General features: G+C 39.8%; 4 protein-coding genes across 8 annotated transcripts in view; 2 read left to right on the top strand and 2 right to left on the bottom strand.

The window, feature by feature from the left end:
* Nckx30C (solute carrier family 24 member Nckx30C) overlaps positions 1–18,085 on the top strand; it is a 51,618-nt gene extending 33,533 nt beyond the window's left edge. For 2 of the 3 annotated variants that reach the window (XM_033328268.2, XM_033328260.2), the window contains exons 6-7: positions 2,123–2,375; positions 6,768–18,085. In XM_033328268.2, the coding sequence (XP_033184159.1) occupies positions 2,123–2,375; positions 6,768–7,008 (494 nt within the window). In that variant the 3' untranslated portion in view covers positions 7,009–18,085. The remainder of the gene's footprint in view (positions 1–2,122; positions 2,376–6,767) is intronic. The other variant, XR_013058852.1, reaches the window with a different exon arrangement.
* An 89-nt stretch (positions 18,086–18,174) lies between these two features.
* On the bottom strand, positions 18,175–20,497 carry DMAP1 (DNA methyltransferase 1 associated protein 1). The gene is made up of 7 exons (XM_076620336.1): positions 20,361–20,497; positions 20,056–20,253; positions 19,336–19,981; positions 18,948–19,278; positions 18,734–18,875; positions 18,498–18,652; positions 18,175–18,435 (listed from the first exon to the last, which is right to left on the bottom strand). The coding sequence occupies exons 3-7, from the start codon at positions 19,935–19,937 to the stop codon at positions 18,331–18,333; spliced, it is 1,335 nt and encodes a 444-aa protein (XP_076476451.1). The 5' UTR covers positions 19,938–19,981; positions 20,056–20,253; positions 20,361–20,497; the 3' UTR covers positions 18,175–18,330.
* Positions 20,264–21,943, bottom strand: amx (TM2 domain-containing protein 3 almondex). Its single transcript, XM_033328369.2, has 5 exons — positions 21,470–21,943; positions 21,329–21,396; positions 21,118–21,261; positions 20,773–21,038; positions 20,264–20,708 (listed from the first exon to the last, which is right to left on the bottom strand). The coding sequence occupies exons 1-5, from the start codon at positions 21,564–21,566 to the stop codon at positions 20,573–20,575; spliced, it is 711 nt and encodes a 236-aa protein (XP_033184260.1). The 5' UTR covers positions 21,567–21,943; the 3' UTR covers positions 20,264–20,572.
* A 151-nt stretch (positions 21,944–22,094) lies between these two features.
* LOC117153822 (uncharacterized) lies at positions 22,095–26,120 on the top strand. 3 transcript variants are annotated; one of them, XM_033328233.2, is made up of 10 exons: positions 22,095–22,270; positions 22,803–23,678; positions 23,739–23,990; positions 24,056–24,338; positions 24,419–24,696; positions 24,786–24,929; positions 25,011–25,254; positions 25,312–25,454; positions 25,517–25,652; positions 25,729–26,120. In XM_033328233.2, the coding sequence occupies exons 2-10, from the start codon at positions 22,833–22,835 to the stop codon at positions 25,902–25,904; spliced, it is 2,502 nt and encodes an 833-aa protein (XP_033184124.2). In that variant the 5' UTR covers positions 22,095–22,270; positions 22,803–22,832; the 3' UTR covers positions 25,905–26,120. The 3 variants fall into 3 exon arrangements, with proteins under 3 accessions (XP_033184124.2, XP_033184115.2, XP_033184135.2); XM_033328224.2 differs by having other exon boundaries at positions 22,095–22,614; XM_033328244.2 differs by having other exon boundaries at positions 22,098–22,197.
* The last annotated feature ends 131 nt before the right edge of the window (positions 26,121–26,251 follow it).

Raw genomic sequence — 26,251 nt, 5'->3', positions numbered from 1 at the left:
CTGTAGAACGTTAGAACGATAATCCAGTGGACCATTCTCCTTGCTCGTCGTTTTCCTTTCTTTTCTTCCTCGGGCATTTAGTTAGGACGTCGAACGTGCTCGCTCGTACGATAATAAAATTTTCCAAAAATAACAAGCGAAATTTCCTTCCGTACTTGGCGGTGCGACGAATAATCGCAAGCGGATATTTCCGTCCGCGTGTTGCATTATTTAACGCTGGATCGTTGGATCGGGCGAGCTACGCAAAAATATTCCATTGTCTTCGAAAAAGTCTATTCTTCAGCGATTCGATCGTATTTCACGTTCGACCGGATACCTGTTATTTTCAACTATTAATCTTTGCTTTCTCCCTTACGACCGAGTTACGTCCCCAGCTCTATTGCTTTCTATCGCGTTTTATGTTTAATGGCTTTACGTTGGCGGTAAATTTGCATTCGTTGGCCGTTCGCCGTTCCCCATGGGACGCTCCAAGATACGTTTTCACTCGCTTTCGTTGATCGATACCGACGCATTCGTGACGTTTGAACTTTTTCAATGTCGCCTAACGCATAGACTTGCCGAATGGATATCGAGATCGAACGATGCAATTAAACGGCACTGCAAGATGGACGACAGGCGGCACGCGCGTCTGTTATTCAAAACGGTTTCCTGGGCTGCCATCAATCACGGACGTGCTGCATTATCACGGCCTATTAACGGGTCTGCATTTGAACGCGACACAATGCCAACGACGAAAGATGATATTGACACGCTAATTTCGAATCGACGACTGATTGTTACCTCGCGCTGGCATTCAGCCTGCCGCGGCGACGAGCAGTAGCTTTTCATCGTCGCGGAAAATTACGCCGCGGCCTCTTCGTTTCAATTTTTGCCCCAGGAGTCGTCAAACATTCGTTTCTCCGCGATAACTGACCCGTTCGAGATCGCCACTGAAATAAATCTCGATATATCGTCTCGAACGTTATTCCGTTGTCCCGTGGCTACACGCGACTATAACGAGAAAACAACTTCCTTTAAGAGGGACTGTTAACTCGAGAAATTCATGCCCGAGCTTTGTTCCCTGCACGCTTTCTAAATGCCAGCAGTTCGTTTTCTTTTCCTCGTTCTGCAGGTATTCGCCACCGATCTTCGTTAGATATAAATTGGACCCGATGATTAATTGGAATCTCAATGTCAGGGTAATAATTAAGGGGCGCTGCGCGAGTACGCGAAGGTCCGTTTTTCTGCAAGCTCGTGAAGAGGGAAAGAGGGCCAAAGTCGAACGCACGAAACGATTCTGTCAGATTTCTCGCGATCAACCTTTTTTCACCGTGATGAATTGTAGCCAGAAATAACAGCACAGGATCTATGTGGCTACCGAATGAAGGCAACGATGATAACGATAATAACAATGAGAAATTTTGCCAGCGGATGTTATCTTATCGATCCGACAGATGCGTATCAAATTTTGATATCTCAAAGAGGAAAAAAAAAATGAGAAAGGAGCGGGAACAATTAAAAGGAAGGGTGGCAAAAGGTGAAAGGTGAAAGGAAGCGGAGGAATTAACGAGTGACAGAGAAGACAGGGGAAAAGAAAAGAAAAGAAAAGAAAGAAAGAGGGTTCGTTGTACCTTCTTTCGCTAGAAAGAGCGTAGAATCGCGAGCTTGAGTCTCGTTAAGTCCCTTCATTTTTCTTTCGCTTCTATCGTTAGAATAAACGATCTGACGGAAAGCTCGTTCTCGGTAGCAATAATATTAATACCGGCAGGAAATGTTTCGATTCTTATCCACCTTAATGCGGTTGCAAAGATTCCAGCTTAGATTTCGATTGTCGCGATACAGAGTCTTGGGCGTGGTACTTTACAAATCGACTCCCTCTCCTTAAACCAACCTCACGAAAGCCTACGCTCTCACGAAAGTTCGCCGCGATATTCTAAATTCGATGTTCGAGCAAACACGCTTCACAAAAAAAAAAAAAAAAGAAATAAAAGAGAGAGAGAGAAGAAAGGAGAAACGGCAAACGCGAAGTTTTCCAAAGGAAAGAAAGGGGATTCGATTTAAGCAGGATATCCTTTTAACCGGATACGGGGGGAGGAGGGCGAAGAGCCACGTTTCCGAGGTCAATTCGTCCGTTTTCTCGCAGGGAAAAAGTTCTTCGCGGTGACGTTCATCGGCTCGATCTTCTGGATCGCAGCGTACTCGTACCTGATGGTCTGGTGGGCGAACATCGCCGGCGACACGGTTCGCATTCCGCCGGAAGTGATGGGCCTGACGTTCCTCGCTGCCGGCACCAGCATCCCAGACCTGATCACCAGCGTCATCGTCGCGCGAAAAGGATTCGGCGACATGGCCGTCTCCAGCTCCGTTGGCAGCAACATCTTCGACGTGACCGTTGGGTGAGCTCTATATTTTCCATCTTACAACGTATTTCTCTTCTCTTCGTGTCTCCTTTCGATATCCTCGCGTGCATAACTGTCACCACGCGCGAAACTTTCGAAGCTGGTGCACGGAACACGGATGAATGGAATTGAAAGAAGAGTACGATAGCTTGACTTTCGATCTTAGGGATTCTTGGTCGACTTATCCACGCGTGGCGATCGGTTACGAAAGCAACGCGCACTGGTCGTAACGATGGGTAAGGGAAGCGACGCAGGAAACTGCGAGAGACAAATAAACGCAAGAGCTTCGTTTCTTCGGTTCGATTCGACCGGATAATTTATCGATACTTGTTTTGTCTGCAGTCCGATGTAGGTCGCATATGGATTTATACGGCTTGCTCGTAAACGGCCATCGCTCGACGTTATCGAGGACATCGGTTATGGCAATTTTCATGCGGGACACACAATCTGCCACTGACGATAAAGCTGCTGGAAAATCGCAACGCGCTTTACCCAACGTCGATGAAGGAACATCGATTTCCAACGTTTTTAAAGTTCCGCGAAAACGATTCGCAGACAAGCTAAATACTGTTGGGTTGGCAACTAAGTGATTGCGGATTTTGCCATTAGGTGGTATCGACAGAATCCGCAATCACTTAGTTGCCAAGCTAGTACACGTTAACTTCAAACGTATCGCCAATGAAGATATCGTGTACGCGTTACATCGACGATCGTATTTCCTCTGGCACGAACGTTCCCGTTTGCACACAGAATCGCCAATTGAAATTTAACCGCGTCTATTTCATATCACAATTACGGGAATTTACGTTATAAAGACGGAGATGGGTCGAGATAGATGGTCGGCGCATTATTCTTCAGAAGGCGGTTAAGGCGCGAGTAATAAGATTACGTCACTTTGAGCCAGTGGAATCTCTCGTTAGCCGGTATTCATCTCGGTGGAACACTTTACGACGATCCTCGCCGGGTCTCATACTTGTCTACGATTATTTCAGAGAAATCGAGATCTTAGTTGTATGACGCATTCAAAGACTCAGGAAGAAAGTCAACGTGGAAAATCCTGCAGACATTTGTCTCGTTCATCGTTCTAAACGTTGTGTCGTGATAATATAACGATAATACGATAATACAATGTACGTTAATTATTGTTATATATATATATATATATATATATATATATATATATATATATATATATATAGTATACATTGTCTGTTACGATATGAAAAGTAGTCATCTCGAGAGAACGAATAACGAGCCACGCCTGAAGGTGTAAAAGGATTTATTCGCAACAAAGATCAACACGTTTGCAAATTTGGACATTTTTGTTGGTCACGATTCGAGAACCGAGATGCCCATGAATAGAATTATCTTCGAATTTCGGCTATTCGTTTAACTCGCTATTCATCATGCCATTAAGTATTTTATTGACAACAATTAAACATTCTTATTAAAGCGTCTGAAGGTTTAAACTGTTTAAGATCGGAGAGTAGTCCGATGATCGACGGGAGAAAATTTAATTTAATTTAATTTGTTCTGTTCGTCTGACTTTATGTAAATTCTCCTATTAACGAAAATTGTGAAATTAATCGATCGAGTAATATAGGAAGAATGAAACGAGACCTGACCAGGACACGGTATAGCAGGCTGAAAACGTCGGCTTTCCTGAAAATTATATTCGCCGTTTAGAGTGGCTGGGATTTTTCGTCGGATATGTCGGAAGAAAACTTAAAGAGTAGTCGTCATCGTGCATAGTTCTTCAGCCACAGTCACCACATAGCTCACGCGATTACATGACTTTTCCTTTCGTACGTCGGATAACACGCGAAGTTTTCTTAAGGCTTTCGATCGATCTGGCCGCGGAGAAAGAAGGTGTCTTCAGGGAACGGAAATTGCTCGACGTCGGGAACGATTACCCGATGAAAGGAACCAAAGAAACGATCTTCCGACAGATTCGCCGATCGCCCACCTATTGGAAATATCGGAAACATGTGCACCGGTACAATCTATTTAATTGTATAATACAGATAGGCGGTGGGGTGGGGGGACATTGACCTCAGGTCGTCGCTATCGGCGAACGAAAAGTTTCTTCGGTTCGAGTCTTGATAGAATTTCGGGCTGTTTTAAGTATTCTCGAATCATTTAATCATTTAACAAAGTCTGGAAACGAGAAACTGCGATAAAAGTTACACGAACGTTTGGCTAGGTAATCGAACTGACGTAATTCCTATGAACTTTTCATTTACGCTATGACTTACACGGAAATCAGTCTCTATATAGACGCTGTTCCGTATACTTTTCTTTTAACAAGCTACGGTTACCGCATACGATAAACTAAGCGTACTTCGTTTGCATTTATTGCTTTTCTATAACGTAAAACGTAGATATCATTGAAGATAAATAACATGATTGGACGGAAGATCCACGTAAGCGATTTTTAATACGTTTACAATCCTTCTAAAAGAGGGTTGCTGTGTATCGGAAACTGTTCGCCAACATAAAGAAAGAAATCGTCCTTCAAACTTGGAAAATATATTATCTTTCTTCTTGGGCGGACCGATACCGCCAGAGGATTTAAATATCCATTATTCCGCGGTAGTTAAATGACATTCAGATTCGAGATGATTAAATTACAAAGTTTCGAGACTCGCAGAGCTCTCGTGCGCCTGAAATTCTTCCAAGTCGTTAAATGTGTCGCGATTTTGAAAATTCCCATCGAGTCGAGACACATTGGTCCGACTCGGGTTCGCGCGAGCCGAATTGTTGGAAAACTCGGAAAGCGGCAGAATCGCGCGGCCGTTAGCTAGTTATTGTACGAACAGAATTCAAGCGTATAAATTGGAATTTCACCGATGATCAAACGAAGCCAAGAGGAGACGCGTAGAATTGGTCATTGCGCCAGCCCATTGAAGTATTCTCGCTATTCCTCTGTAATAACGTTCGCGATTTACCATTCGCCATTCGTTTCTCCCTCCAAACGTCCTCTTCCAAGCACACACGCGCACACATCCTCGCCGGGATTATTATATCGTTGGCGCGTGAAATAGCAGAAATACCAATGCCAGACGCGACTCATTTTCCACGATGATATCAGAGAGGCTCTTCGACGATCCTTTTCTTCGTCCTCTGCCAAAGAATCATCCCCTCGTCCGCTAGATTCGTCCGCAAATATTTTCTCGGTTACGACGCGCTGGATCGTACTCCGTGCTTCCTCCCGATACCGATATTTTCGCCAGAGAAAAACAAATAATCGAAGCTCGACCGCGAGAGTTGTTAGGAGTAATCGAGTTAATTAATTTAATCGTCTTAATGGCGATAAACTTCGATGGGTAAAAGTTTGTCTGGAAAGTGGGGCAATAGCGATTCGAGGGCTCAGGGAATCGACCTTATCAGCCAGAACGATATATCCAAGCGGAATCCGAACTGATGCTGCGGATAATCGTCTTAGAGACAATAACAAACTCGAATCGAAATTACGCTGGTTACGCGCACGCCTGCTTCGCGGCAACGATAAACGCAAACAGAGTTTCGTCCTGGTGGCTGAATTTTTTCTCGACCTGAACCAATCGACCGGTCAGCCTCTTTCTCCAATCCCCCGAAGCGTTACGCGTTTGCAGATGAGAACGCGACGAGACGCGACGATCTATTCGACATGAATTTGGCACCGCGATTTACCAAACGTGCGCGTTCTCTTAAACACAGCCACGAAGAAGGTTACCGTTTTTGGGCGCGCATTTCCTGGCCAGCGGATTCGACATTCGGCGGCCTAGTCGATGGAAGATCGATTCGCTCGCACGCATTCGTTGCAGGCGCGCCAGCTGGCAAGTTGCCCGAGAGGAAAACGGGGTAAAATGCGAAAGGGCGCGTGCGTATCGCGCAAGACGCTATTCTACCTTGAAGATTGCGATTAGAAGCGGCCGGACGCGTAGATAATGCAAGACGATTCGGCGTGAAACAACAGCCGCGTCTGCCAAATGCGTTTCTGCCGCGTTGCCCGTGCTCGTCGATTTTCCTTTAATATCCGTGTTCGCGGCCAGGAGTAGGAACAGGTAACGAGTAAACTGACAAGCGACGGGATGAAGAAAATTCGGCCAGGTCGAATCCTTTGGTTGCGAGGATGACGTATGTACCGGATGCTGGGAAATCTTTCTTCCGACCGAGAAGTTCCGATTTGCTTCATCGTCAGGCAGAACGAGGTCACGGGCCATTTGGTTAAAAATAGTCGAGTGTGAAATATTTACGTATCGAAAAGAATCGTGGATCGTTTCAAAATATTTCCCATATAGATAGAAAAATATAGGACGTTTCCTCTAGCTAGTTGATAAAACCATAGAACTGGATTAACAGATATTCGAAATTCGACTGGATTTTCCGTTGTATTTCTGTCCTCAGGCTTCCGGTACCGTGGCTACTCTACGGCTTGATCTACGGAAAACCCGTGGAGGTGAACTCGGTGGGCATGGTGTGCAGCATAGCGATCCTCTTCTGCATGCTGTTGTTTGTCATCATGAGCATCGCCTGTTTCAAGTGGCGAATGAACAAGGGCCTCGGGTTTACGATGTTCCTCCTCTACTTCGTCTTCGTTGCCGTCTCGCTGATGTTCGAGTACGAGTTCCTGGTCTGTCCAGCCTAGGAACGCGGACCAACCGAGCGATCCAGAGGTCCAGCAGAGACGGTAGATGGACGCACATTTACGGGTCTCGTCATCGTCATTATCATCGTCGTCGGCGAATCGTCCACGGCCGATGAGAACAATCTTCCTCGAGCGCCGCATCGATCGAAAGAGGAACGACAGACAACAGCCTTCCCGAAATAACAACCGAAACAATGTTGATGCATCACATCCCCTTCCCTCGTTCCCTAAAGAATCTCGTTACTCTCCCATCGCCGGTTTAACGATTAAACGGTTATTACACGTCACCCAGGTTACGAAGCGTTTTTGTTCTAGTCGAGATACGTGTAAATATTGTAAAAACCTTGAAATACCTGAAACAAAATACTCGTCTCGTTAAGAATTTTAGCGGCGAATTCTGTTCGACGAACAGCCGTAGTCGTCGCTTTGTCTGAACACAGCGAGTGCGTCGGCCAATCGTGCCAACGATCGCGCCAACTGTATCTACGTTTGCGTAATCTAGAGAGAAACAGATCGCTACGATCTCGTTCCTTTTTGCTATTTCTTCTTCCTCCGACGCTACTTCTTCTTCTTCTTCTTCTTTTCCTACCGTTTCTTCTTTTATCTCTTCTCCGTAATTCCACTCCTTGTTACTTCTACTCCTATTCTACTGCTTTTATACCACGTTGTTTCTTCCCACGATACTTATCCTAGATGTAGCGTCTCGATTCGAACAACTCGCCCGTCGAAGCCACTCGTTAGACTCTCGCACGCTCGAAGCTCGACGAAACGCCGTTTTCCAACGCGATTTCTCTCGAGGATCGTCGAACGCACGACCGAGTTTAGAGCTACCGGTTTACCCGCGGCAGAAGGCATCCGATACGTCGATGTTTTCGCTTTGATACGCGACTCGTCAAGTGGCGTTAGTCGTACTGCCAAATTGTTTCACGATGGAAACAATGAATTCGATACCGTGTAAAGTAAAATATATCGATCGAACGAATCCACGATTCGTGCCGCTAGTTGCCGATCGCGATCTAAAACCGGTTGACGCGATTTCATCCGCCGAGTAAGCGATCGACGATCTCTCGTTGCACAGTGGACGGCCTGACGGCTCGCTGATTTCTCTCTATAAAGTGCAACACTTTCTTTTCGTCTATAACCGTAGGATCTAGCCAAATCTACTCTGTCGTGTTCGTAAAATCTGCACGGACGCGCTTCCGACGCTCGACGCTTCGTTTTCGAATTCGTTACACGCGATAGCGTTAGGCAACGTTCCCCTTTCGCCGTGTATTTTTAGTCACGCGCGAAGAACAAGGCAACTATCGGAACAACGTTGCGAAAAATTCATTCAGGGACAAAACATGCGAGTGACAAACGTTCCGGCTAATTGGCCAGCAGCGTGTCACCTCGATTAATCGCTCGAAACTCGCAAAGCCGTTCGATCCGCGTTGTGTTTGCTCGATACCATTGTTCCGCCTAACGCTATCCCCCGAGGCCGTTTTTTCCGCGTACGGCTCCGCGAAATTACATTGTCTCGCGAACGAAAACAGTAGCCGTGGGAGGAAAGAGACGGCGCGCGAGGGTCGGAACCATGACGAAACGCGGCGAACTCCGGCTCGCCTTCAATCGATCGGCCACGCGTCGCGTTTTCATTGACCGAAAACGAATCCGCCGATCGTCAGCGCTCTAACGTTGTACGCAGAGAACGGAAGCGCCGATTCGGATCGCGAATCGCCGAAACGACGGTGGATCGATCGATCGTTTCGACCATAGAAAATTGATTATCTCTCTTCTAATTATTCTACAAGTGTAAGAATATCTTCGGTATTTGAAAAGAATCGCCGACGTTGAAATCGAAAAAAGACCACCCTCGTTTCAGCAACGATTTTACCGGTAGAACACGCGCCTCCGGTTTCCGGCGTGCCTGTTTTTAACTTCGATTAATAGCTATTCAACTAATCTACGTAAGAGACACGAGAAGAGGTCGAATCTTCCTAAACGCGTAGCGAAACTGGCGAAACGCAGTCTCCGAGGGGAGCGTCGTGCAGTCGACTCGAACGTCATTCGAAACGAACACCCGCGACGCTTACTCTGCACCTCTCTCTTGATGGTATTCAGTTTACGATCGAGTCGCTGCATGCCGTTCTTTCTCTGTAGAAGAGTAACGCTAACGAACCTCCAATACCGGAGATCACGGGGCAAGTAGAAAAGTGAAACGCTCGAGGCAAAAACGAAAAAGAGACTTTTTGGTTACTTAAAGTAAAAAGGAGGGAAAAGAGCGTGGTTCCGTGATCCCGGAACGAAAGCGACTCTCACTAAGCTATCTTTCGCTGACATTCTTTCGAGTTTTCGATGTCACGCTACGTACGTTTCGAGCGCGTAGATTATAAACAAATAGGTATAAACGTGATATCGACTAAGATAAGGATACTGAAAGCGGAGAAGGCGAAATCGCAGCGCGACTGCGGTTCGACGAGAGGATTAAAAGGAACGACGTATATATCCGGAACCGCCTGAACGCCTAACAGCGGCCTAGCTTTTTACTAAAGAAGAAAAGAAAAAAAAAACACAAAAAAAAAAGAAATACTCGCACGACGCAAAATGCTGTTTGCGGATGCAGAGAATCAAATCGTAACGAGGAGAGATCAGAAATCACGGTGAACCGGAGAAGAAACGGAGTAGAAAATGACAAGCGAACCTAACCGATTCGGTAACGAAATTAAACGAGAATTCACTTCGCGCATACTTCAAACGTTGTCACACTTTTGTATACTCTCGACTATCGAAACTAAGAGGAGGAACCATCGCGGTTCACGGTTCAAGCAGCTTTACGCTCTAAGAAGCGAGCTCGTGTTTGCGGCGCGTTCACCGTACCCACGAATCGTAGTTGTTCTACTCTTTAGCCGCTGCTACATCTCGTTAATATCTCGTTCTCGCTCTTCGCTACGGGACTCTTACGAAAAACGTCCGTAGCCGGGTGCTGTTTGACTCTCGCGTTTCACCGACTTTTACATCTTCTAGCATCGAACTAATCTTACGCTTCTACTACTATTACGATAATTCTACGTTGATCCGTGGCGATCGGCCGTGGTAACGCGTTCTCGAGGACCGACTTGGCGATATCTCGAAGAAAGAAGAGGAACGTTCTATCGGAATATATGCGATCGCCGATCGTCACGTGGTTATTACGCTGCGTCGCGTCTAATTGTCAGCCGTGTTCGCCTTATCGTCTACCGATACTACTTCAACGAGGAAGTTTCGTAGTCTGTCGAGAAACGAACGGACTAGGCGTTCGTCACGCACATGCTCGCCAAACGCTGGGTGGCTTTCATCGATCCTCTCGCATCCGCGGATCGTTCTTTCGAAAGTGGGCTCTCGATCGTGCCAGTTTCCATCGAGAAAATCGCAGGATCAAACGGGAAAAGGCGAAGCGTTCTCGAAGCGTCCGAACGAAAGGTACGGGAAGGACAATGAGAAAGTGAATGCAGCGGCTTCTCACGAGACGATTTGACATAACAAGCGCGTAAATATAACGACGAAAGCAGGAGAGGAACCTTTAGCGCGAAGTAGCTGGTAGCACGTAGCGTTTCTTAATAGTTTCGTAAACGATTACAAGAAGCAAGTAGCGAAAGATGCACAATACGATCTTCCCGAAGTACCGATCACCGATTAACAAAACGATTAAAGGATACCAGAAAATGTACATACACACACATGCGTACACGGACATACACAGGACAAGCACACACACACACACACACGCACACATATACACATATACGCGAAGACACGTACAGAGACATATGGAAAGAAGAGAAACAAACGGCGGCGCCTCTTTTTTGCAATTTAGCATTTTTAGTACCACGCCGAGGAAGAGAATGAAAGAGTGTGTATGTGGAAGAGAGAGAGAGAGAGAGAGAGAGAGAGAGAGAGAGATTCCGTGTAGCTTCGATTATTATAAACGTTTTCAATCAAACATTTGTTATCGTAGCGCGTACTGATACCGTAACGATCGATTATTATTATTATTATACAAAGCTCGTCGAAACATAGAAAAATCACACGCAACCAACAGGTTCAACGCTGGCGACGTTTGATCGTCGCAGAAGCGATCCGACCTGCGTCGAGCACGGGTGTGGCCGAGGCCGCGAACGAAGTAACGCAATCCCTCGAGCTTCCGGCCTTCCTCTCGTACGAATTCCTCTTGCATTCGATCAACGACAGAGAACGAACGATTGACAAAGAAAGCCGAGCATCGTCTCTACGAAACAAATGTTCTTCCTGGATTCAACGACGAGAAATGTGAAAGCGAATCGTCCGGATGGGTAACGAAACTCCGTACGTTCTTTTCGCGGAAATTTCTCGTCCCGAATCGAAATCCTGTACAAAACGGAACGCAACGTAGTTTAACGTATTCGTGCCCTTAAAGAGAAAAGAGGGTAACGATAAATAGAGAGTTCGTTAGGTTGTTCTCGTTGAAACGAAAACGGATGAACGGGAAATCGCGTGATAAGGCGAAGGTCGAACGGGCGAAGTGCTCGAAGCTCGGGGTATTATCGCGCTCGTAATTTGTACTTTATAATACTTTAGGATAAACATCGTTGAGGGTTGAAAGGGGACATCGAGTTTCAATTCTAATCTTTGAATTTTCGACGCGCGTCTCGCCGTGAGACGTAACGGGACACACATCGTTGCGGCCGATCCCATATTTAACGGCTCGAGATTCATTTTTATATATTAAAAGAGAAAATAAAAAAGGAACAAAAAAAGAAACAAATACGCGTATGTAAGAGCGATCGTTCAAGTCGAATCTTGCGTTGTCGAAGACGTCGGTACACGAATGCTACCGGTGCCAGTGTTGACCGAAACCGTGTGTTGCGAATTGTGTTCATGGTTCAAGAGTAAATTCCTTCGTTTTCTTTCGCCGTGTTCGGGACGCATGTAGATCTAAGCCGATGGAAAAGGTTCCTTTTGTTCGACCGATGGAAACAGGAGAACGAGGAAGGAAGGATCTTATCGAAGTATATTTTACGACCCACTTTCTTTTCAACGCGATCGTCATCGTGGTTGCCCTAATTTCTTTTTCTTTTTCCTTTCGCTCTCGTCTCTTTTCGTTATTGTATTCTAAATACGGCAGCGATAAAAAAAAGAAAAAAAATATGCGCGCGTCAAACTCCGTTGGTTGATTCTTTACACAACCGTTGTGTAATTCGTATCACGGGATCAGGGTCGTTCGTTCGAGAAATTTTTATTCTATTCTCGTGTCGCGATTCTTCGAGCATCCGCAAATAACGAGACGGGGACAGTCGCTCTTCGTCAAATAACGCAAACGGAGTACCAATGTGAATCGAGGGAATTCGGACGTGACACGCGAAACACTTTCGAGCAAAACGCAATGCCGTGACGATAGAGCCGAATGACCGTAAACCTGTCGAACGGTTTGCATCCTTCGCGATACGAGAGGACAAACTTCTTTCCCTCTGTATGACGTACGGTCGTATCGAAAATATTGTTTTCCATTTCGATAACGTAGCTTTAATTGTCGTTATATGGTTTACTTAAAAGAAGGAAAGGAGACGGGGAGAAAATGAGGAAGAGAAGGATCGGGAGTAAGAGCGCGAGCGCGTACCAGAACGCACGAGAGAACGAGAAAAATAATTGTGAGCTTGAATGTATGTAGATAGCGGTATGAGTGAGTGAAAGAGAGTGATGGACAGAAGGTGGGGAGGAGAGGGGAGGGGTTGTGGAAGAAAACCGAACAGAAGAGAACAGAAATTCCGCTTACAAAGGCTTAAAAATACATTCTCTTGGCAATGACAAGGCGCGAACGCACATATCAAAGAGAAGGAGACGCTGACGATTTAATAAAGTAACTAAATACTTAGCGATATTATTAGATACTTATATTGTAAGATACTTAGGGAAAAGTTAAAAAAGAAAAAAAGGAAAAGGATAAAGGTGTTACAAAGTTTCTATATATGATTAAAGATTATATTATTAAATACGTATTATATGTATATATATAGTATATATATATATATACAGTACATATAGTATATATATCGTATACACATATAGGTACACATCTATATGTATATACGTATAGATATTATATATACATATACTGTTTTCGGGTGGTGATCCAGCCTGTCGAACGATTCGATCGCATGCAGATTGCAGATCGTTGTTGGACACGCAGTGGCGGGCGCGGGCGCGCGCACACACCCACACACGCACATCGCACTAGGTATACTATAAGACGTGTGTGCGCGCGTGCGAAAGTTGCACGCGTGAAAGATGCCAGTTAATTATCGATCTTCGGCGTACGCTATACGTTCTCTTACGATTAGTTACACGCAACAATACAGGTGCTCGCTTGCAACGTGCGCGCGCGCGTGCGCGTGTACGCACGACACACACACATATATATATAAATATATACATATACGTGTGATATCGTTCGTTCCGATTTTTCTTTTCACGTATGTTATATACAAAGCACACGTATATATATATATATACATATATTTACATATATATATATACGTATATACATATATATATATTTTATGATTGTCGTTGTTGAATTCGTCGCATTACATAGGGTTTTACCCCCGTCCATCGCCGCAGTAGTAGACGTACTGGATACGACGTAATTGAGAAAAAGTACTTCGGATTTTACGAGGTAAACGGATGACGAGAGAAACCTAGGTTACCGCAGAATCTTAGATGAAAATGGATAAAGTAACAAAATATTATAAATAATTATACTATTATACATTATATACATATATTATCTACATACTTATATACATAAAGGCGCATATAAATATGTAAAGGTCTAACGTTGTATACGTCGGGATGAGAGAGTCCGAGGATAGGATGATTTTATTACGGCAACGCTTTCTTTCGCTCGTGCGTACGGATATATTTGATAATTGTCGCTCTTCTCTTAACCCTTTCTCTGCCCTTGAGTATTCGCTCCACGCGCGCCATATATCCCCGCGATCGTTCCCTTCCAAATTACACACCTTTTACATCGGTGAGTGGATCTTGATCGCTTCCCCGATACGATGCGAGTAGATGAAAAGATCGTGTCGCGATACTCTGCGCTTCGGGAACAGAAGGGCCGTTAGATCAACGATCTAAACTTATTTCTCCGTTACTCGATCTATGGGTGGTAAACAGAATATTTTTACGAAACTATCGTTCTAGCGACACGACCGTAGAATAATTTCAAAGCTACATTGTTAAATTACTATTCACCGATTGTTATATCAACGTTTATCTATTGTTTTTATCGTACAAACGACGACGTAGAGAATTAGAAGGAAAAGAAATTTTTCTAAAGGAAAAGCGTGGAGTTGGAGAATGACGACAGTACTAGGGTTAAATTGGAACGTACAAAGGTCGATTTTCTGTTTTTCGCGGATATTTAGGATACGTGCGATTAGACGAAACCAGCCTAGTACGTATATATACATGTATATGTATATGTAGATGTATCTATATATACGTGTATATATATACACATACACACGCACACAAGCATATATATGTATGTATATATATATATATATATTATATACACTTTCACATATACACAGGCGTACACGTACAACACACCACACATACACAAATATACACATATGTATAAATATAAATATGAATTTTACTACGGATTGCAGCGTGCACGTGCAATTTGATCGGGAAACAACGAGGTCTCGATAAGCGTTCGATTTGACGATTTTTGTGATACCTGTCAAATATGTAAACGGCAAATCGATCTTCTCGATAGACGACCACGCTTTTCGTTTGTCTCAGTCACGATGTAATTTCGTACGGATACCGGTACGAGAGTATTCTCAACGGAGACAAGACAAATGCTGCACCAACGACCATATTATTTACACCTCACGCAGGATGATTTTCGGCTTATATCTAGAGAAATCGCTGATCGCGTGCGAGTTGAACGTTAACGAGGATATTACATGCAAGATAAAAAAAAAAAGAAAAAAAGGAAAAAAAATCAGTACAGTGAATATCTCGCAGGAAGATAAATAAATAAATGAAAATACAACAGGCTGATGTTAAAGAGAAATGTCGCGGTAGAACCGATAGCGAACGAACATTTAGGATCGGTAATTGAACGTAGCCGATTACAACGTTTTCCTTTCTTCTGTCTTGTTCGATCGTAAAAACATATTTCACGTTATCTCGTCGATTACAATCGAAATTGCACGATTTGTTCTTTTATTCGAAATATCGAAATCTTGGAGTCTGTTACAGTTCGCCGGGGGATTTTAATTAAACGTCGTGCGGTGATCGTTAACGAAAATTGGTGATCGGCCGAATCAACGATCGATCGGATGCTCGACTTTCGTTCGACGTGTCGGTGCTATCGCGACCGATAACGCGTGCAATAAAACAGAATATGTAAACAATATTAATATCATTATATACAACATTTTTACGGCATATACGAATACGATGTAGAGAAAACAAGTGAAAACAAGTTTAGGATAATATTACTTGTTGTTGTCTACCATAGCGTTGTAGTTATATACAATACAGGTAGGAAATTATAGGCAAGCCGAAGCGAATGAGAGGGAGAACGAGTGCGAGAGTGTAATGGAACTGAGAGTAAACGCGTATGAACGATGTACGAGTGTGTGTTAGAGAAAGAGAAAGAAAGAAAGAAGGAGAGAAAGAGATGCGAATGAGACGAGAGAAAAAGAGAGGAGAAAATTTGATGCAATTGACGAGCGTACATGTTATTATTACGTAATAGCAACTATATATATATTCACATATATATGTATTGTACATATACCTATGTGTATATATATACATACTCGAGAAAGCTGCTTACTTGAAAGCAACCAACAACCAACAGAAGAAAACAAAAAAATCAATGATTAACATTATATACAGAAGTCTATACATATAAACTTTAAAGAACGTGTGCCTATGTGCGCACGTGCGTACGCGCGCGTACGTGCGGACACTCGACAACCCCGAATCCACCCGATTCCCACCTCCTGCCCAACCAACCACCCTCCTCTGCAGCCTCTCTCTCCTTCCTCAACTCTCACATCCATCTATCCCCCTCTCTGCCCCTTCACCCTCATCTGTCCATCCATCCATCCATCTATCCATCCATCTATCCCTTCTCCCCCTTCCCTTCATCCTTTCTCTTCCTGTCTTTCTGTGTCTCCCTCCATTCTACTTCACACGCACTTGCGCACATATCCATGACGCATTACCGTAGCCGTGTTGTGTAGGGAATGTCTTTAACGAATAAGATACGATTTCTCATGTTACATGTTATAAGAAGCAAAAAAAAAGAAAAAAAAAACGAAGCAGCAAAAGTAACTCAAAAAAGAAAAAAAAAAGATAATAACGAGACAAATCTCTTCTCCGGTCAGTTGCAGGATCGCTCGAACGTTGTCGAATCAATAATCCTGTAGACGATTCCGTGTTGTGTCGGAAAAAAAGAAAGAAAGAAAGAAAGAAAGAAAGAAAAGAAAAGAAAGAAGCAGAGAAAAAATAGAGAAAAGAGGAAAGGAAGAAAGGAATACGTGACACGAGAGAAAAGGCGAAGGGAACTTTCGTTGAGGAATGTACGCATATACTCTGTACATTACAAGTTGTTCGTATTCATTATTATTGTTATTATTATTATCACTACGATTATTATAATTATTACTATTATTGCTACAGATATGTGTATATATGTATACATGTATATCAGTGTGTATATACATATAGACACGTATTACGCGTGTTTTGCCAGCCGCGGTGTTCCTTTATTCGTGGCTCAACTTTTTTCCCCTCTTTCCAGCCGACCCACTTGCTATGCCACAGCCAATGATCGTGCTTTTCTCGTCACAACAGAAAAATCTACAAGTCGATTAACAAACCGGCCGAAATATGAGAAAATGAAAATGCGATTGAAGATGCCATCGGGATAGGTTGACGCGTTCAATCGTTCATCATTCCGTTTCGTTGCCACCCTCTTGAAATTAAAGATTTTTTCGTTTAAAATGAAATTACAAAAAGTTAGAGTATGTTAGTTGTTTCATTTTGCGTTCAAAGACGAAACGATTACCGAAATGCATACTCGATGTTTCGTTATTCTGTTCGTTTGAGACGTCAGCCTATAAAAGTATGTATGTATTTCTCTAGAGAATGCCATCACGCAAAGGTGCATGTAGAATGTACATACATATCTTTAGGAAAGTTCCTTTGAAATCACTTTTCAAGTTCTTAAAGTTGCTTTCTCTTGTTCCATCGCTACGATTATATCACTTCCCTTGCTTATTGAAAAATATTTAACACTTTGTACTTTGTATCTATCTACGATTCGTGTTTCAGGTTTTTTCCATTTACAAATTGGACGATGAAAAACTAGAAAAAGTATTCCATTATTTTGTTTAATAGAGCTAATCGAGTATGACATTCCAGTCTAAGATATTTTCTTGGATATTTTTATTTTTTCATCCTAAAGTATTAGTCTTAAAAATTAAAAAATATCCTGCTATCGGGATAATTGCGATCGAAACGTCAGCATATGGCATAAGAAGTTGAAAAAGAGACGAGAGGATGCACGATCCGCGAACAATGAATCGGATATGCGGGTCAACGATGTTAGCCAGCGTTGTGACCAGTTTTTCCTTATACTTAACTTTGACCGAGAGAGTCCTCACGGCACGGCGTAGATGGAAAAGTCGGGCGGTGGGTTATCGATCATTAAGAATCAGATATATATGCATTATTCCGTACCAAGTACGGCTAGAGCTATCGAGTAATTTAATATAGAATTAAAACAGTCAACTGTATCGCGATTAACGGAGCACGAACGAAGAAAGGCCTGCATCGACCATCTTTCCTCCACACTTTTAACCCGATTTCCCGTTCCTTCCAAAAAAAAACCCAGTTCCCGTTATTCTAATATTCCTGCCTCCCTCTAACCCTCAACAAAAACAAGATAACATATTGTAATCTATTGTAGATTGTTGTAGATAAATTATACGGTTTGACCGTACATTGTTACTTTTTGTCGACAATATAAAATACACAGATATATAAGTAATTAACGCCTTGTTCCAGTTATTTCATTCTTCGTTTGATACATTTTATGGTGATGACATTATGGAAGAGGAAGATAATTCAATTTTGCCATTTCTCTTAAATTACTTTTAATCGTTTCTAATAAAGAGTAAAAAGAAATAATACAAAGAGAGAAACATCGATTAAGCGTACTCGATAATTTGAATATCGCATTTCAACGTACAAGAAATTATTTACAGTTTTTATCTTTCTAAGCTATTATAGAAATTAGTGAGTAACAGATGGCATACTGGGTGAACCCACCACATCTATTATGTCTGCTTTAACTTCCGGCTCGCTTTTCGGTAACAAGGCAGGTGGTATCGTTAATGTCTGAAAATTTAACGTAATGTTATTTCTTGGTACAATTGAGATTCCTTATTTAAATAATGTACCTTCCCTGGTGCTAAAGCTTCATATTGGTGCCTCAATGATTGCAACTCGTAATCGCACGTCGATAACGCGCTTCGAAGTTCATAGTGTAAAACGATATCGCTCCTTAATTCGTTAAATTGTTGACATATTTGCTCCGTGGGTGGTGGATTTAACTCTGAAATATAACCGTATTATTAAAGTAAAATATAAAAAGGAAGAAAAAATGAAACAATAAATAAATTGGATTTAAAGATACCTATACGAAGTTCATTAAGCATTTGTTCGATACCCTTCATTTTCTTTTGACCTAAGCTACTCGGCAATTTTATTCGCTGAGAACGGAGGGAAACACCGCTATTTTTGAAATCTGGGAACTTAATTCCAGCGGATTCTACTGTCTAAAAATTTAAAATTATTTATAATACATCTTTGTGTATAAACACAGTTAAGATCATTGACAAAATATTTACATGAGAGGTATCAGCTTTGTTTGGCCTACTTCGAGCAGAAGCTCCGCTCTTCTTTGCAGGTTTTCTTTCATTCTTCCTTGGATCAGCTTGGTGATCAGCAGCTGTTATTAATTTTTGCAAATCTTGAGTCTTTCTATCCCTTTCCTTCTTCCTTTGTTCGATTTTTCTCAACTCAGATAATAGCATTTGTTCCTCTTCTACTTGTTCCGGTGTCCTTTCAAACAATTTTTTTAACTGTTCTTTCCTGCGTTTTTCGTGTTCAGCATCAAACACATAAACCTTGTCATTGTGAGACTTTGCCCTTGTTAAAGCTGCACACACTTGATAATACCTAAACGATTATACAAATCTATAGATAGAAATTATAAAGTATACAATGTTTACTTGCCTTTCTTTTAAGTCCTCTACGGATCTTGTAGGGAACTTTGTAGAATCCCACCTGTCTTTGATTATGATAAACCTTAGATCGAACCTCCTACACAAATCAAACAAGTGATCGGTTTCTGCCCTTGTCCAACCATTTGTAACCAAATGTTGAACATATTCTGCATTAGTATATGTTGGAATAGGAACCTTTTTATTAAATTTAGCAAAAGGATATTCCTTTCCAGCATCTGCAACTCGTCTCCAATGGTGAAAAACAGCACCATCTGTCCTAGCGGGATTAGTAAATGGTGTCCACTTCCATGGTCTCACTTTTTTCATACCAAGTTTAGCTCTAACTTGTTTATATCCCTTTGCGGTATCCGTTGGAAATAGCGGAGGTACGTCGGTATTATCTTTACAGAGCAATGCAAAGACTTCACGATGCATGCCCTCCGGTCTCTTCGGCACTTTGTATTCATATTTTTTACGATTTTTCTTGTCACTACCTATAATTGATTCCTTCGTGAGCTCACTTGTGGTAGGTACCTCGATGTCTAATATATCGCGGACATCTGCCATGCTATCAAGTTTCGATAAACTTTTGTCCTTCCTGTGTTTAGACATTTTACATTGAGGTTATGTTACAATCCAAAGTATTCGATGTTATACTAAATTTATAAGATAGAAACTTTATAACATATTTAAAAAGTAAAGCTTTTTATTTATTTTGTTATGTACATACATTGTTAAATATTCGCCTTCTCCTCATTCGCGATTCACAGACACCCAAAGCGATATTAGTTCCTCGAACTGACTAAATTCGCACGGATTTTTTGAACGACTCCGCTAGAGGTTGTTGAAGATTCCCCCCACCTCTATAGTTGCGGAATGAATGAAATTAGAAGTTATACATGTAATAAGTAATATCAATTATAAAACACTGAAAACAATACAATAAAATACCGTTTTATTGCACAAGTTAAAGTGTACATTAATAATTTTGAAATTATATCAATTATCCAGAAGATTATACAAATTAGACAATACCATAATTTTTTCTATGCTTATGAAAGGCTTCTATTTAATGTTTCATGTATATATCACATAATAATTCAGTTCTTTTGAAAGTGATAGGTAAAAATTCCACTTCTTCTAGATACTGATTGAGTAACCAATAAAATCCAATTACTTAAATCTATAACTTATAAAATTATAAATTTCACTATTTCTATATACAATATACTTATTATTACATCTATTTAAACATATAATGATCCATCTGCTGGACCTAAATATCTCATAGATATAAGCATCACATCAATTAATGTCCATACTCCAAGTCCTCCAAAACTAAACAATTTACCAATACCTTCTTGCCAATGACCTAAATAAAATCTGCAACACGTGTTCAAAATAAGAAGCATTTTAGTCAACATTTAATGTACTAAATATAACATACCGATCGGCACCAAAACCTCCTAAAGTAATGCTCAAGAATAAAGCAACAGACCAACGATATCCCACAGTCCAATTGCATAATAAATTTTTCATAAACCTACGCCTTCCAAGACATAATATATCATCTTTTACTGTACAATTTGTCCTATAATACTGTCGTGGAGAAGCTATAGAGCTGCATGAATTCTTATGTTGACATTCGTGCTCCCAATGGTCTGTTTGATAGCAGTAACGACATATATACTTCTTTTGAAAGAACTGTTCACCCTGGAAGTTTCATATGTTAATCAGTATAAATACATATCAGATACTAATGTAAGATAAACAATATTATCTTGTTACTTACAACACAATCGATATTCTCTAAAACAGAACAATTAGCTACATATACAGCACCATATACGCAATTGGGATTTAAATCACATTTTAAACAATCTCCACTTAATTCTGAACAAGCAATGCCATTTGGACATAATCTTAAAATTTCTTCCTATCAACATTATAATTATTTAGACAATTTCTTGTTATTAAAATAGCAGTAGTAAATTTTATATTACCTTTGTACTAGTGTAAGCTGGTGTTGAGTTTACATTAGCTTCTTTTTGTGCATATTTGATTGCACTCTCTGTGATCAAAATTGTTAGTTGTAAGTATCTTCAGAAATAATTTGTACAAACACTTAAGCGAACTATAATTACCATGATCATAACCCATATGAGCCTGCTTGGCAGTAGTCGAGAAAATTGCCAGAAGAATAAAAATCACATTTCTCGAATTAATACGAACAACATTCATTATGAATACTATTTAATTAATCAAACCAATGCTCCACGTATACACAAATTCGATAATTTTTTACTTATTTATGTATAGAAAATCATAATTCTGTTCATTCTAGTAGCCCGTTCGAAATCTGAATAAAATTTTACTCTTCCTGATAATTAAAAACCAATCTTAGAATTAGTTATAAAAAATGATTGAATTTGCTCTTAATCAAAACAAAGCATTGTGATCTAAAAACTAATGATCTTGGACTTTTTGCACACATTCGTTCTTTTGACATTATCTAAATTCCTAGATAATATTTCGTAAATATATCTTAAATGTGAAAAGCGTATCAGTTTGTAACAGATTTTTGCATAGGACCTATTATCAATTTGGACATTGTTTTGTTATAACATTTAAGTACTTATATATAAATTACATTAATTATTTTCTATTATTAGAACAATTTTATTTACTATTAAATGTACAAATAGACATATGAACCTTTACGATTGGCTGATATTTTCCTTGACCTCCAAGAGTAGATTATTTGTATTGCGTATTTCTAACGAATTCTGATTTAAAAGAGACTCTATATAATATTTCTTTTCAGGCAAATCATCTAACATATCGTAACTTGTAACGCGTATGATAATATTCTGTAAATATTGAAAACTTGATTATTTTATTAATGTGAAGACAAGACAAGAGAATTTTCTCTTAAAGTCATTTGTGTTCGTATCAATAAAACCAATGTGAATTACTATCTAATGCTATAAACGAATAGATAGCTTTTTCGTAAAGAAACGTGCAAAAATAATAAACTTGTGTGTAGCTGCATTTGTTTCTACTAATCAGCTGACTTCCGGAACTAATACGAGAGAAAATATTAGTGAGGCTTTTCATTCTTTTCACTTGACAGAACAGCATACCTGTAGAAGCAAACAAATCTTTTATTTGTTGACAATTTTGTGCATCAAAGACTGACACGATTAACATTTTGTAATCTAGACTTGCTTGGAAAGAAAGTAATTGTAAACTCTATATAATCGTAATATTAATATAAAATAATTCGGAGGTAAATAGTATTCACTAACACATTTTTGTGATGTACAGTATTATAAGACAGTTATAACAGTTCTATTTAATAAAATTTTACAACTATACATTAACTAAAAAAATAATTTATAATTAGTAATATTTCTATATGATATATTGATAATTTAAAGTAAGTAAGCAAAGTAATTTTAGTCCACTTTTTAATAGATAATTTGCTGCTATCATCTTAAAAATAATATGAGTTCTGAAGAAGGTGCAAGTAACAGTCAGAAGAAAAATGAAACAAGATTAGAAGAAAGTTTAAAAAAAAATGGTACTCAATCAATTGAACAGCCGACTAAATCATCTAAAGTTATACAACTTGAAAGTAAATTAAATGGAGATCAAGCAAAATTAAGTAATAAATTAGGAGACAATAGTGCCAAGAATCATTTGTCTTCAAAAGCTTCGATTGCATTTACTAATGGTACAAGATCTATGCAAAGTAATACATGTAGTTTTACCAATAGTATGGACCAAGATACAAGTCAAGATATATTGAATGCAAGTGTATCTTCCATGTTTTTAAATACCAACAATATTAAATCTCAAACTATGAATACTGCTGTTACAAGTCAATTGAAGCATAAGACTGTAATGAGTACGAGCGCTTTGAACTTGCCTAAGCCTCCAATGCATATAAATTTATCTTCCAGTCAAAATAACACACATGTGAATCATTGTATATCAGGATCTTTTAATACTGGCGCTACATCCAGTGCTACTTTATATTTAAATAATTCAGCACCAGTTTCATCTGCAATACAGCCAAATATATCAACAGCTAAACCAAACGAGGATATTGATATGAAAAATAATGTAGATTATATCTCTGGAATTGAAAAGTGTCCATCAAAAGTGTCATGTAGTTCAGATTCTAGTCCTGAAATGGGCAGTGTCTGGGCATCAAGGTCCTATGGATCTAACAGCCTATTAAATAATATAGGGGGTAGTATAGGTTCAACAAGTCAAGGAACATGTTGTTTTTTAAGACCTAACATTAACGGGAATAGGGAAGTGCCAGGACCAAGTGGATTACAAAAAGTGAGTTTTATTATTGTGCTATAATATGATATGTTATAAATTCACATGTTTGTTAACTAGAATACACAAAGAGAACAGAATGAGAGGAAGGATTCAAGTTCTGGAAATGAAGGTGATATGTCGGATGGAGAAGATTATTGTATTTACATATACAAAGGAAATGATGATGTAGTTTATTTAATTCAAAAGGAAGAGATAAATCAAGGACAAGTGGAAGAACGTGAGGAAGATGAACAATGTCATAGTGGTAGATCAAGTCCAGAGATGGACTTTTTGGAAATGGATTTTGATCCTGGGCCTTCTTGTGAACAGGTATTGAATTGTGATGAGAAAATCATAATTCTCTCTCACTAGTTACTTTAACATTCTTAATATAGGATACAGGAGACAGTGATATGGCCTCTATAAATGAAGATATACAGAATATAGCATTAGATAATGTAGATCCAGATCCAGTATTAAATGATTTAAGTAGTGGTAAAGTTGTGGCTAAACAAGGAATTACAGCAACATCTCAAAACCCAAAGCAAAGTGTACAAAATGTGAATAATGCAGAGCTTCAGCAATGTTCCAGCAGTAATCCACCTGTTCCTGAACCAAGCATACAGCCAAATTATCCTTCACCATGGATGCCAAGTACTAGTAGTAGTAGTGGAGCAGGTACTTTACTTTTGTTATATTAATATACTTTGAGAAGATACAGTTTGTTTAAATTAGTGTATTAAATTGTTAATCTGTAGGAAAATGGGAAACTACTAAAATACATTGTAAGAGAAAGTGTCCTCTTCAAGAATCATATGGATATCATAGTACAAGCGGAGACCTTATTTCACCAGGTGACAATAGAGATTCAGATGCTGAATTGTGGGTTGAATCTTCATCAGCTTCCGTTCCAGAAAATTCGAATTTAAGCTCTCGGAGAGTGAATCTCAGTTCAACTCTTTATCATCGTATGATGGCAAAGAAATTGATGCTCAATAAGCAAGCTGCATTTAATCAGAGTGGTGACTCAAATCTAGTTAATACAGCTTATTATAATTTGATATATTTTTATCTATTACGTGCAACTGTAATAATTTATGCAAGTGTTTATTCATATACATTTAGGAAAACGAATTATCTAATGAACGATTAGATGGCCTTATAATAGTTGAAAAGGTTATGCTATGGAGCGAACAAGAAGCTACAGTGAAACAAGTAACTCAAATAGCAACTTCTGCATGTGGTGCTACTGCTGCGATAAATGCTTTAGTATGTTTATTATCAAATATTTGTGCTATTTCAATATTTTTACAGTGATTCAATTAATTAATTAAATAATGATTTTTGTAGTTGGCTTTAAATGTACCATTTTCATTAGAAACATTAATAAAAGGTGTCAATACCAGGCAAAGAGAACTGGGTACGCCACTACCGCGATATTTATACAGTCGATCAATAGCTGGATCGACACACGGAGATTTGGCTCGTGGTATAGCTTTATGTACAAATGGGTCAGTTATAACAAAGTTTTTTGCATTTTATCCGGAAAGAAAAGTTTCATTGTCCCATTGGTTGCACTATTGGATATCAAAAGGTACGTAATCGATAAAATATGCTTTGGAAAAAGTATAAACATCTTAGTTTATTTTAGGTGCTGTACCGATAGCAACGCTGAATTTGCAACATTGTGGAGGAGGATATGATATTCCAGATGCATGGCATCATCAAATGATATTTGGTGTAGGACAAGCAGGAATTTATTTAACTAATCCATTAGAATGCTTACCTGAACAGGTAAGATTATAAACGAAATAAGTTAATTATTTAAATAACATGTAAATTTTTATCAATTTTAGTATGTCTGGCATCAACTTGTAAGTCCTAGCATTTTACTAGTACGAAGAGATGATGTTTTGGCTCATTGGAATCCCAATACGGATTTAACACCACTTGCTGTTATGGATCAAAAGTGGCGAAAGCTCAACGTTTTTGGTATGTTTCATATTTATATTAATTGTGAACCAATATTGTAAACAATGAACACTATTCTTTTGTCATTTATTACTAGGTCAAGTTGTAAATATGATACGCGATACCCAGAGGCGCCAACTTAAGAATCGAACTACTAGTGTAACTCATATTCGTATTCCTGCATCTTATCAAGCAGGTATTACATTAGTTATGTGTGCAGACTCTGCAGCTGCTTCCGAATTGTTACATACCGAACAATTACCATTACTCTAGTCTTGTTGATCAAAATTATTAACATCCAGGCTGCCCCTTTTTATTTGTAATAGATTTAATTAGCAGGCTGGTCCGCACAATGTTATTGACAATGGCTCATTTACTAAGTAAGACAGCTGGGGTCATAATCGAAATAATTTACATTTTTAACGCAGATGTTTGTATTCAAAGAGAATATTAAGGATTAAAATATATTTCAATAGAATATTTCCGTTTTATATGCAGTTATATTTATCAATTCATACATCAATTCAATACAAAAAATATTAACAAAGTTAAGGAAGTTTAGTGGGAAAATAATTTATTACACATAATATCAAGAATTCATCTCTTTAATTAAATATAAT

The sequence above is a fragment of the Bombus vancouverensis genome, chromosome 7 (genome assembly GCF_051014615.1).
Source record: "Bombus vancouverensis nearcticus chromosome 7, iyBomVanc1_principal, whole genome shotgun sequence".
Lineage (NCBI taxonomy): Eukaryota > Metazoa > Arthropoda > Insecta > Hymenoptera > Apidae > Bombus > Bombus vancouverensis.
The sequence above is the reverse complement of the archived record's forward strand: the minus strand, read 5'-3'. Positions and strand labels throughout refer to the sequence as shown.

Bases quoted from the DNA above. Each gene is read 5' to 3' on its own strand.
- DMAP1 (XM_076620336.1), bottom strand. From the start codon at position 19,937: ATGTCTAAACACAGGAAGGACAAAAGTTTATCGAAACTTGATAGCATG. The intron at 19,279-19,335 runs GCAAGTAAACAT...ATAATCGTTTAG, and splicing joins GTAGAGGACTTAAAAGAAAG to GTATTATCAAGTGTGTGCAG. The intron at 18,653-18,733 runs GTATCTTTAAAT...GTTATATTTCAG, and splicing joins GCTTAATGAACTTCGTATAG to AGTTAAATCCACCACCCACG.
- amx (XM_033328369.2), bottom strand. From the start codon at position 21,566: ATGAATGTTGTTCGTATTAATTCGAGAAATGTGATTTTTATTCTTCTG. The intron at 21,039-21,117 runs GTAAGTAACAAG...TGAAACTTCCAG, and splicing joins TAGAGAATATCGATTGTGTT to GGTGAACAGTTCTTTCAAAA. The intron at 20,709-20,772 runs GTATGTTATATT...CACGTGTTGCAG, and splicing joins GGAGGTTTTGGTGCCGATCG to ATTTTATTTAGGTCATTGGC.
- LOC117153822 (XM_033328233.2), top strand. From the start codon at position 22,833: ATGAGTTCTGAAGAAGGTGCAAGTAACAGTCAGAAGAAAAATGAAACA. The intron at 24,697-24,785 runs GTTAATACAGCT...ATATACATTTAG, and splicing joins AGAGTGGTGACTCAAATCTA to GAAAACGAATTATCTAATGA. The intron at 25,653-25,728 runs GTATGTTTCATA...ATTTATTACTAG, and splicing joins GCGAAAGCTCAACGTTTTTG to GTCAAGTTGTAAATATGATA.